Source organism: Panthera pardus, unplaced genomic scaffold (assembly GCF_024362965.1).
Source record: "Panthera pardus isolate Hobbes unplaced genomic scaffold, ASM2436296v1 HiC_scaffold_6, whole genome shotgun sequence".
In the NCBI taxonomy this organism is placed as follows: domain Eukaryota; kingdom Metazoa; phylum Chordata; class Mammalia; order Carnivora; family Felidae; genus Panthera; species Panthera pardus.
Window position 1 is genome coordinate 81,835,429 of NW_026526991.1, and position 12,225 is coordinate 81,847,653.

At 34.7% G+C, this 12,225-nt stretch overlaps 1 protein-coding gene across 6 annotated transcripts in view; it reads left to right on the forward strand.

The window, feature by feature from the left end:
* The window catches only part of ITPR2 (inositol 1,4,5-trisphosphate receptor type 2), a 488,958-nt gene that overhangs the window by 325,675 nt on the left and 151,058 nt on the right, over nt 1–12,225 (forward strand). For all 6 annotated transcript variants that reach the window (XR_008419706.1, XM_019452273.2, XM_053895795.1 and 3 more), the window contains 4 exons: nt 581–837; nt 3,493–3,693; nt 6,415–6,525; nt 10,929–11,024. Coding sequence is in view for 5 of the 6 variants with exons in the window: in XM_019452273.2 (XP_019307818.1) it covers nt 581–837; nt 3,493–3,693; nt 6,415–6,525; nt 10,929–11,024 (665 nt within the window). In the remaining variant the exon portion in view is untranslated. The remainder of the gene's footprint in view (nt 1–580; nt 838–3,492; nt 3,694–6,414; nt 6,526–10,928; nt 11,025–12,225) is intronic.

The window sequence follows — 12,225 nt, forward strand, 5'->3', positions numbered from 1 at the left end:
ATGGAGCTCCATCCTTAAAATCCTATGGCCACGGGGCTGACCTTGAAACAGCTTTGTAGGACCAAATTCAAACAAGGCATTATTAACGCAAAGGAACAAGCGACATTGAAAAGTTTGACTTCATTGTGGAAGGCATGGTAAAGAGCAACTGCCCAAACCTTTTGAGTATTCATGAAACCCAAATTTTAAGAATAGGAGTTACAGCACCTTACTGTAATGAAAGATTCTTGGTATTTTGAATAACAAAGTCATCAGTGAAGTTAATACAAATCATATAAACATAACATTTTGAAGTTTGCCATATTTTCCCCCACCTTCTTGTATTCAAGAATTCTCATATTTTATATTTATCAGAAAGACACAAGCCCTTCTGAAATTGGCTGAACATTCAGATTTTTTTTTTTAATGTCCTGTGCAAATTTAATTCTGTAGTTGCTAGATTATTTTGGGAGTAATTGTTGCACCTCTTGTCAAATGTTTTTTGATTCAGTTGTTAGAGTATTTGGGTAACTGGAGGTCTTGTTTTTTAATTGGCAAAAGGAAGCTAATTCAGAAATCTAAGAGTACTGTTTTATTTCAGTGAGAGATTCATCATTACTTTTAAAAGAGGGAATGAAAGGGCAATTAACAGAAGCTTCTTCGGCAACCTCCAAAGCATATTGCGCATACCGAAGAGAAATGGATCCAGAAATCGACATGATGTGTGCAGGATCCGAAGCAGGAAATGCCGAGGAAAAGTCTGCCGAGGAAGTAACCATGAGTCCTGCAATTGCCATCATGCAGCCCATACTGAGGTTTCTGCAGTTGCTGTGTGAGAATCACAACCGGGAGCTGCAGGTATTTGTTCTATTTTGTGTAATAGTTGAGAATACGGCCTGTGATTGTAGGTAACTAAATTCCAATGAAACTAATGTGTAGCTCTGGAGAGAAAATCAATAAAACCAATGGTGCTCTTTTGAGTCGGGAAGAAACTTTTGCATCTAAGTGAAGGAAAATGAAGGGAAAATTCCTTTATGTGTGAAAAAAATCAGGCTTGTACAGTATCATCCTTTGTATCCTCAATTCACATCTGTTTAGCCTCAGCATTATCTATTCCTAATATTCTGGTATTTGTTGAGTAAGGTCACATTTGCCTCAACTATACCTCTCATGGTTTTGTAGATACAGGGGGTTTCATCATTTCCAAATCAGTTCATGTATCTTTTTTTTTTTTCAATTCATATATCTTGAGTGAAGATACAGAGTATATTTATGTCTTCATTAGAGACAGTTAATATACAAGAGGATTTTTCAGGACAGTAAAGGTTGATACCTTTGTAGATGAATATGATCCCGGTCTTACATCTTCTTTGGTACATTTTTCTTTGTCAAGTAGGTGGACTTAGCAGTGCTTAGGAATTTTCGCCTCTTGTTTTTTTCGTTGTTGGTGCACACTGCTTATGTCACTGTGGCATAATTACATGAAAGGTGCAATAGTCTCTAACAGCATATGTCCAGGATTAGAGAGAGCAGAGTTTGAAGTTGTGTTCTCTAGTAAGAGCCTAGAGTGCAGGTGTTCTGAGTTGGTAAGAGATAGTAGATTCATGTAAATTGCATTAAATATCCTTCAAGGAGAGGAGAAGCTCAGGAATTAATAAGTGGTAGAAGCTATGAGTCTTGTGGACCACATCGTGGAGAGGGCTGCTGCAGACCTGGGCCGGGCAGAGACCAGCGTATTACTTCCAGAGGGAAGATACTGGATATATGCCTACATGCTTATGCTGATCCACTTGGTCTGTCCATGTAGCAGATAGATACATAGTATCTGATCAAATATTTTTCTTACAGGAGTGTGGGATCAAACAGTTTGGAAAATGCTACTTATAAAAAAAAACCTTTGTTTTAATAGGACAAATGGTAGATTTACTCACAATAGCTAATATATAGAATTGCCCCAATGTCCATCAACAGATAGGTATACAAAATGTGGTATATGGGTGCAATGGAATACTGTTCAACCTTACCAAGGAAGAAAATTATGACATAGGCTACAACATGTATCACCCTTGACATATTATGCCAAGTGACATGAAATCAGTCACATAAAGACAAATACTGTGTGATTCTATTTTTATGACATATTTAGAGTAGTCAAAATGACAGAGACAGAAAGTAGAGTAGTGGTTGCCAGGGGGAGGGGGAGGGGAGAATGAGACGTTAATAGGTATAGAGTTTCAGTTTTACAAGATGAAAAGAGGTTTAGAAATGGATGATGGTGATGGTAGCTCAACATTATGAATATATTTAATACCACTGAACTATACACTTAAAAATGTTTAAGATGGTAAATTTTATATCTATTTTGCCACAATAAAAAAGTGGAAAAAAATCACACAAAAAAACCCCCTAAACAAAGATAAGTGGTTGGAATAAATTCAAATAAGTAAATTACATAATAAATCAATAAAAATAAATAATAAATAAAATAAAAATAAAACTTTCCCTCTCTGCCTCCCCTTTCACCAGGTTTACTCTCCCAAAGAAATTACGTTAACAGTTGTACTTCCTTCGAGAAATTTCTACGTACATAGAAGCATATCGATTTGTACATGTAAACTTAAAAAAAAACTAGATTATATAATGTTCTTCGAGTTACTTTTTTCATTTAGTAATACATCTTATTACGAAATTATTACTAGACTGTGTTTATATCAGTATATATTGAAGTACCTCATTTTTATAGCTTTGCAGTATTCCAATGTTTAGATGTACTATTATTTGTTAAACCAGTTGCATTATGATAGGTATGGTATGGTTTCCAGTTTTTGCTATTAATAAGCAGTGTGCAGGGAACCTCTTTGTAGTCTTATGTGCATGTATTATATATATATACATATAAGTTACCATATATATGGTATATAATATAGATATAGATATAGATATAGATATAGATATAGATATAGATATAGATATAGATATAGATATAGATATAGATATAGATATAGATATAGATATAATATGGTAACTTAGGAAGTGGAATTGTATATTAACTGAAAATTTTAATAGGTGCTTCCAACTTGCCCTCCATAACGGTTGTATCATCCACTGTTTGAAGCTGCACTGTTTACGAGGGATCCTTTACTTGAAAATTTGATTGCTTCCTTCCCTAAAGAACTTCTTTCTAGTTTCTTTTTCCCTTCTCCTTTTCCTACTACTTCTTTGTTTGTTTGTTTGTTTTTGCCTTGTCCATATAGTTTGAAGATAATGACACTGAGAAATGTTTGTTATGAACTATACTGAGAAATTTAGATTCTTGAGGAAAAACTTAAGAGTCTTTTTCTTAAACCCAGGGGAAATTTAATAAATGTGAACACTTTCTTATAAAAAGCAATTCCATTCCACATTGCCACGGGGATATTTTTGAGTTAGAAAAACACACATAGTGAGAGAGCTGAAAACAATTAGCACAGTGATTTCTTTTAACCCCTCAGGTATATTTTCTTTTGCCTTCAGAACTTCTTGAGGAATCAAAACAACAAAACAAATTATAACCTTGTCTGTGAGACCCTTCAGTTTTTGGACTGCATTTGTGGAAGTACCACCGGTGGCCTGGGCCTATTGGGTCTCTACATCAATGAGAAGAATGTAGTGCTGGTCAACCAGACTCTGGAGAGCTTGACGGAGTATTGCCAGGGCCCATGCCATGAAAATCAGGTAACCGTGAAAGCAGCTCTTCACGCAAAAGTATTCATGACGAATTAGCAAAAGGATCAAATTGGTGAAGGAGCCAACCTTTGTCTACATTTAAAAGGTCTTTCTTCTTGCTTTGCCAGATATTTTTACTTTTCTCACAAAACATACAAAGACTGAATTATAGACTAGCAAATACTATGCCATATTTTTATTTAATTTCATTGTAAAAGAAATTTCCCATGAAAATGTTCCAGATAAAAATCAGACCTACCAAAAAGAGTAAAAGGCATTTCTTCATCGTTGCTCAGTTTTCATCTTCAATGATTCTTTTCCAGGATTCGTAGAACACACTCCCTTTGGCTCCTTCCACTGCACTGCAGTGGGCAGTATATATTATCTCCTTTATATTCACAAAATTAGGAAATAGGTCTTCTTGCTCCCATTTGTGGATGAATAGGCTCTGACTCAGAGGTTAAGTGATGTTCTATTGTCTCAGAGTGATGGAATCAGTAAATTGTAGAGCTGTTCCTAAAACTCAGGATTTTGATGGAGTCTAAAAAGAGTGCGCTTTTGACTGTATTACCTTTTCCGGGGTGAAATTTTACCTCTCTCTTCCAGAATGTTTGCCTGATTCCATTTTCTTGGATATCAAGGACACATTGTGGGAGTAGAAGATAGGACACGTGAACTAGTAAAGGGAGGGGAGCCACCCTAGAGTTTATTAATTGACCATTCACATCCACTTAATTATGGGGCTACCATTGCTAGCATGGATTCACCCTGAAAGACAAAGTTTTTGGGTTGTAAACGTCTTTGGAAATAAATTTTAAAGTAGCCATTGGGACCAAACATCAGTGCATAACGTAGAAAGAAGTGTGAAAAAAACTGCTGCTTTTCTATTGCAAACTATATGACATATGCACAAAAAATGCATAAACATGTGCACACACATATGCATACATACAGAGGTATGTAGGATAAAAACTCAACAATTGCTGACATAAAGAATTTGTTATGAGGATACTCTTCTCCCCTCTGCAATGCACATGTTCCCTGATAAAGGACTTTTCAGATTTTGCCCTGGATTTTCCTGGATTGTATTTCAGTCTCCTAGGGTAATGATACAAGAAAACTTAACTATTGATTTAAAGTTAAGGAAAAATATGTAGATTTAGAGATTTGGTTTTGTTGTTGGTGAAAACATGTATACCTGTAATGCCAAACACATATTCCCCACTTTTGGTCTTATAAATGGATGAAATTGAGTTTTAAAAATCATTTATTAAGTCAGGTAAGCTCTAAAAGTAAAAACTAATAATAAAATAACATAATAAAACAATATAAGTAATAATAATGAACATGAATCCCATATCTAAAAATATACTTACTTTGAACCCCGTGCTCTGAAAATGTGTGCGAGAAAAGAAGGTTGCCAGAAAATTCCAGAAATGATCTGCAAATCGATTGCCTCTAAGTCTAGCAAGTGTTTTAATGATCAGAACCTCAGGAAATGTAGAAGATGAATAGAGGACACCTTTCCTTTGTGTCATGGGAGTGAAAAAAATTTTGTGCAAAAGGAGAAATGAAGCCCATTCTGAAAAATAGCAGTCATTCCAGAGTTACCTTGATTTTACTCTTGCTCATTTAACTCCACCCGAGTTTCCATTTTTCAACCCCCTTGACTGGGTGCTGCATTATAACATGTAATTCCACAAACTCCAACCCACAGGTTTCTGTTTTTCAAGTTCTATAAATTGAATTAAGTTCAGAATCGGGGCACAGTAGACCTTAACTTCAAAATACTGATATTTATCTCTCAGGATGTTTTATAAACTTTCCCCCAAGTAAGGTTCCTCTCTAAATCACTCAGGTTTAAGGAATCTGCAACTTTTCATTAGCCATCATCATGGACAGGATGTCCCCGGAACATTGGAAGGCACCTGTATGCCTTGTCTGCTGCCACCCAGCACGTGCGGCAACATCATTTGTGACTCACTGAGTACTAAGTACCAGATAAATTGGTATGCTACATCAGTGCCAATAACATTGACTTGCAGACCTTAGGCATATCACAAACACTACTTTCATAAATGGGAATATTCTCTTAGCCAGGAAAGATCAGGTCTTAAAATTCTGAATTTAAGGCACTCCTCTATTGTAGGGAATATTGGAATTTGTTGGTTGAAAGAGTATTTAACTTAATTTTTGAAATTCTTTGAAAGTCTATAAAAGTGGTTCATTTTAAAAGATACCTGGGGTCCCTGGGTGAGTTCAAAATAATACATAGAGTGCTCCTATTGGGTGAGTTCAGTTGGTTAAGCATTCCTCTTGATTTTGGCTCAGGTCATGATCCCACAGTTGTGAGATCAAGTCCGGCACCAGGCTCTATGCTTACAGCACGGAGTCTGCTTGGGATTCTCTCTCTCCCTCTCTCTGCTCCTCTTCCATTCACTCTCTCTTTCTGTCTCTCAAAATAAATAAATAAACATGTTAAAAATAAAAGACACCTGTTACACAAGGTCTCTTTCAGTGTTCTGCATTCAAAGCCATTTAATCAAAACTAATCAATTAAAAGATTCTATATAAAAGAACAAAGGAAACTTAAATCCTTGACTTCAAAGTTAAATCTTAATTATATTTTAAAGGTCAAAAAAACTAAGGTGACTGTTATTTTATGTTAGATAATTTCTAGTGCTTTTATGTTGTAAATAAAATATTGTTTACAAACATTTTGCTTTCTAGACGTGTATTGCTACTCATGAATCCAATGGGATTGATATCATCATTGCTTTGATTCTAAATGACATAAACCCTCTTGGAAAATATCGAATGGATCTGGTGCTCCAACTAAAGGTAGAGTAAATCCACTATGTGGAGGGGCGGGGATAGGGAGTGACATGTTCTATATAAAACTTGCTTTCTGAATTGACTCTGAATCTTCAAATAGCTCTTGTAAAACCCCAGATATTATCCTATTTTCAGCTAATGACTTGACAGAAAGGAATAGCAAAAGCACAATGTGCACTAAATTCCTAATGAAATGTCCAACAAGCTTCGAGATAATGTTTGGCTAGAGGGTACTTTACTGAAAGGTCTTTTAAGTAGCTACTTTGTTTCACTACTTCCCTTTGTTTTTATTTTACATTTTTTATTATATAGAGGAAGATAAGGTGTTAAAAATTCATCATGCCATATATTTTTTAATTCATCTTGACTACAGAATTCTATCTAGCAAGTCACAATGAATTAGACTATTTAAAAAAGGGCTGCATTCTAGTTTTATTCTGCTCTCTTCTAAAAGTTGTTTTCTTTTAAATCAGAATCTTATTTTTTCCCCAAATACTGCGAGCTATTTTCACACTCCCTTTGAGAAGCTGCCTTAACTTAAGCTGTGCACATACTTCCCAGCAGTTACATTTATCAGAGATCAGGAAGAAAATGGCATTTAAAAAAAATTTCATCAAGTTTTTGTTCAAATGGAAACAGACAAATGAATATACACAAGAAGCTATATAAATCCCAAATCCAAAGGCATGATATTCAATACAGATGAATTATTAAAGACCACATTATTGTGTTTAGTGTTAAAGAGGTAAAAAAAAATTGGTTGAATACAATTTTTCTGTAAAGACAGGTCTATCCAATATCACAGCAAGTATAATTAAGTTAAACTTTGTGTAGGTAAATTTATGGCTAGGGAGAATAGGAATGACATTTTTATAATTTTGTTTCTTTTTTATTAAAAAAATTTTTAAACATTTTTATTTATTTTTGAGACACAGAGAGACAGAGCATGAGCAGAGGGAGGGGCAGAGAGAGAGAGGGAGACACAGATTCCCTAACAGGCTCCCCAGGCTCTGGGCTGTCAGCACAGAGCCCGAGGCAGGGCTTGAACCCATGAACCATGAGATCATGACCTGAGCCGAAGTCAGATGCTTAACTGACTGAGCCACCCAGGCACCCCTATAATTTTGTTTCTAAATATGGATTTAGATATATAATGGAATCATATGTTGTGCTTATGTGTAGATTGTGCTAAGAGCTCCTAATAAGCAAATGTTTCTTTTCATAGACGAGATGAATTTGTATTTTTTTCACTGTTTTCATTGGCAATATGTATAAGCCTTCAGTCTTTCTGTTCATAGAATAGAATGAAGATGATCCTTACATAGATTGAACTTGTATCCTTTTCTTCGTTAACATCATGCTTTAGTTAATGAAGCCAAGCTAGGACCATGTGACAGATAGCTTAAGTTGAGTTACAAGAAAAATGTTTATTTCATCTTATATTCATCTTTAATCATAATTCATAAAAAAACAACATACAGAAGCCTTGACCTTTGGCTTTTAAAGTCCTTTATTGGCCTAAAAACTCATTTTTAATTGATATAACTTAATGGAGGGAAATACTGAGTGATTCATCGATTAGAACAAAGTATGGGCGTATAGATTATTTACAAATCCAGACCTATTAAAAAACTAAATGATGGGGTATTACTTAACCTTATATAAATATTTTTATCTATTCAAATGAAAATGCTTTTTTGATAAAGGATTATTTAAAATTTCACTTATGTTACTAGGCACTATTATGTATATCTTTTCAAAATATGACAGTTGGCTAAATCAAGATATGTATAAAATACCAGAGGGATGGATTTAACTTGAAATATTTAAAATATAGTCTTCTACTTAAGGAACAAGGCATATATACCTTTCCAAACAATCTATGAAGCTTTATGTATAATGGCCAATATGAGAACAATGTTTTTAAAGCAGAGCAATACAAAGTGGCAAATTTTAGGGGGCTTCCATGGGTAGAATGCTTTTAATTATAAATTCTCCATAACATAGAGTATGCCATAGCAAAAATGCTAAATTAAGTTTTATTTTATATCAGTCATTCTTAAATTTAATTGCTTAATTATTTATAATTTTAACTGTACTTAATTTTATATACTCATTTACTATATAGGTTTATGAATTTTTTATGCATATGTCTTATCCTTTCATTTTTAATTCATATTTCATAGCTGAGCTGTGACTGTAAAGTGTTGAATGTGTCAATAGGTAGCTTTTTTTTTTTATAAAGGTCCCTAGCTCCCTTTGGAAGAAAATCTTCTGTTAACACTGGCACACACATTTGATTTCTTAGTGTATGTAGGCTCTTGTACTTTCAATTTGATTCAGATTTCTGTAGGTCATTTACAAGATTTCTATTCTTCCAACATAGTATAAAAAGAAGATTGGTTGGAAAAAATATCATCTTGCCAATGGTATTCTGAAATTGGATGTATTTTTAAGCTATTATGTACTGGGCCTGCTAAGTAAGGTTCATTAGAGAATACTGTGAGTGTTACCAAGGTTTTAGCTTTAACTTCTGTGGGGTCAGTTCAGATTGGTCTGAGGATCTCAGCTCCACTAATCCTGGAACCTTATTTTTTTTAGGTACGTTGTTTGTATAGGATGCTAGATTATAAAAATGGATTTTTAGGATTTAGTACCAATCCTTAAAAATTGAAACTGGAACAGAAAAAAAAAATAATGCCACTTCCCTTACAAAATTCTAAAGCTTTTTCAGGACATTGCTACCATCATCATCAGACATCATTGCTACTAATATTAGTCATTTAAAGACAGTCTTTAGGCTGTACTCGTGAAAGAAAAAAGTGGAGAGAATTTAGTATTAAACTACTCGATAAAATTAATTTGTATAAAATTAACAAAATTTATGTAGTGAATATCTGCATACATCAAGCAACTGATTCAGTTCAGGTTTTTATCCTGTAAGATGTTAATTTTGACTCACTGAGAAACATCTTAAAGCCATTTGACTCTACTTCTCTTGTGCTCCTATCAAAGATTGTGTGTGGAAGTTGAGATTTTTATCGAAATAAATATTGCAAAAACACTGTAGAAATATCTCCCAGGTGGTTTTTATCATTTCACAGGTGGCCACAATTCTGGAGCGGTGCTATTGAAAACAGTGTAAAGAAACATCTTCCCACATGTTGAGGATATTGTGCTTTGTGTAATAAGACTTTCTGTAATTCTTTGGATCATAAATCAACTATATCAGAAACATTTTTGGAATCCATAGGTTAAATGTTTGAGAATACATATTTATAAACCAAATTGGAACATTAAAGACAACATAAACTATTTTTAGTCTCTATTAAACAAAATTAGAAAATATTCTTCTTCAACAACCCAGATGATAAACATGATGCATATATACTGGCATATAGTGAGACGAATAAACTTATCAGTAAATTTATATTTTACTTCTAACTTGTGAATTTAGAATTTTAGATTAATTCTCAGCAATTATTGCTTAAATTTATTTAAAGTTTTGGTATGCTAATATGCTAACATGTTACAAACTATTACACTAAATTCTTTAAATTATATACCATTTCTATAAAATACATTGTTGCTACTGGTTCACCTTACTGTCATTTTTTTAAATTGTTTTAAATGCTTACTTTTGAGAGAAAAAGAGAGAGAGCAGGGGAGGGGCAGAGAGAGAGAGAGGGAGACACAGAATCCAAAGCAGGCTGCAGGCTCTGCACTGTCAGCACAGAGCCCAATGCAGGGCTTGAACCCACGAACCATGAGATCATGACCTGAGCTGAAGTCAGATGTTTAACCGACTGAGCCACCCAGGCACCCCTCACCTTACTTTCTTATTAAAATGGCATCATGGCAATGCCTATTTAGAAAATAGTGAAGGAAAATATTATATTTTAATGCATTACGTACAAAGTCAATTTTGTATTTAAAATACCCTTTCACCAATATTTAAAATATTCTTTGTAACATACCTCTCATGATTCATTATTTTTATTTCGTGTTGACAATGAAGTAAAGCATTCTATTTAATTTATTTTTTGTTATTTATTTATTTATTTATTTATTGAGAGAGAGCATATGCGTGTGCACGTGTGCAGGTGAGCAGGGGAGAGGCAGGAGAGGGAGAGAGAGAATCTTAAGCAGGTTTCATGCTCGGTGGATTCCATGACTGTGAGATCATGACCTGAGCCCAAATCAAGAGTTGGATGCTAAACTGACCGAGCCACCCAGGCGCCCCTAAAACCTTCTATTTTAAAATGTTAGTTAGCCAAATGAAATTAGCAGTTTAAAATTGTGTTTATTTTTTAAAAAATGCTCCTGGTAATGTCAATCAAAACAAATGCAGGGATTGTTAATCCATGAAATAGACTTTTCATGTGCATTAACTAAATCTGTATCTCTAGAACAATGCCTCCAAGCTTTTGCTGGCCATCATGGAAAGCAGACACGACAGTGAGAATGCGGAAAGAATTCTTTTTAACATGAGACCCAGAGAACTGGTAAGAAAACTTTTGAAACTGTGCTAATAGTGTGCATCCAAAAAGGGACAAATTTGTAGTATGCATGTCATGAAACAAGTCTAGTGGCTTTCACTGCCCTACCAGGCATGATGGCACATCACAACCTACCTTTAAAAGTAACTCAGGAGTTCCCATGATGCAAAAGACCTTTGTGATTTGGGTCCTTACTTCATTGGTTTTATCCACTCTAGGCACTTTTCTTTTAAGTTTATTTATTTTGAGTGAGAGAAACAGATAGAGAGTGCATGAACAGGAGAGGGACAGAGAGAGAGAGGGAGAGAGAGAATCCCAAGCAGGGTCCATGCTGTCAGTGCAGAGCCCGATGTGGGGCTCAATCTCACAAACTGTGAGTTCATGACCTGAGCCACAACCAAGAGTTGGACAGTTAACTGGCCGAGCCACCCAGACGCTCCTCTAAGTACTTTTCTTAATCAAACTGTCACAGTCTATTAAACTGTCTGCAAATTCTTTTTGCCAGAAAAAAAAGCAAGTTTTCTTTAGTTTGTGTATTGGAATATTTGAGAAAGGTATGTGAAAAATGTTTGTACTCCTCGAAAATTTTATTTATATCTCTTTCTGAACAATGAGAATAAAACCAATTCCTTCTGTGCTTGTTTGTATCATTGAAATGTTACACCATGCTTGGCCTAAAGAAAATTATCTGAAGACTTGACTGGGGATTCCACAGAGATCATTATTGTAGAAGTTATATTTTCCTCCTCGCTTGTAACATAAAAATTATGAAGTAATATCAGCATGCTTTAAAAGCACTGGGCTTCTTTTTTTTTTTTTAATTTTAATTCCAGTATATTTAACATACAGCGTTATTTTAGTTCCAGGTGCACAATATAGTGATTGAACAATTCCATGCATCATCCAGGGCTCTTCACGACATGTGCCCTCCTTAATCCCCACCACCTATTTCACTGCCCCTCCCCCCCCCCCCCATCATCTCACTTCTGGTAACCATAAGTTTGTTCTCTATAGTTAAGAGTCTGTTTCTTGGTTTGCCTCTCCCTTTTTGTCCTTGAAAGCATGGGGTTTCAAAAGCATTGCTCTCTCTTTAATAGTGAGGAATGAAGTTGAGGAGGGCAGATAAAAATGTAAGATACAGTTTTATAACATATATTTACTGAGAGCCTCATATGTGTAGGTAGTGGACTAAGAGGACCAAGACATT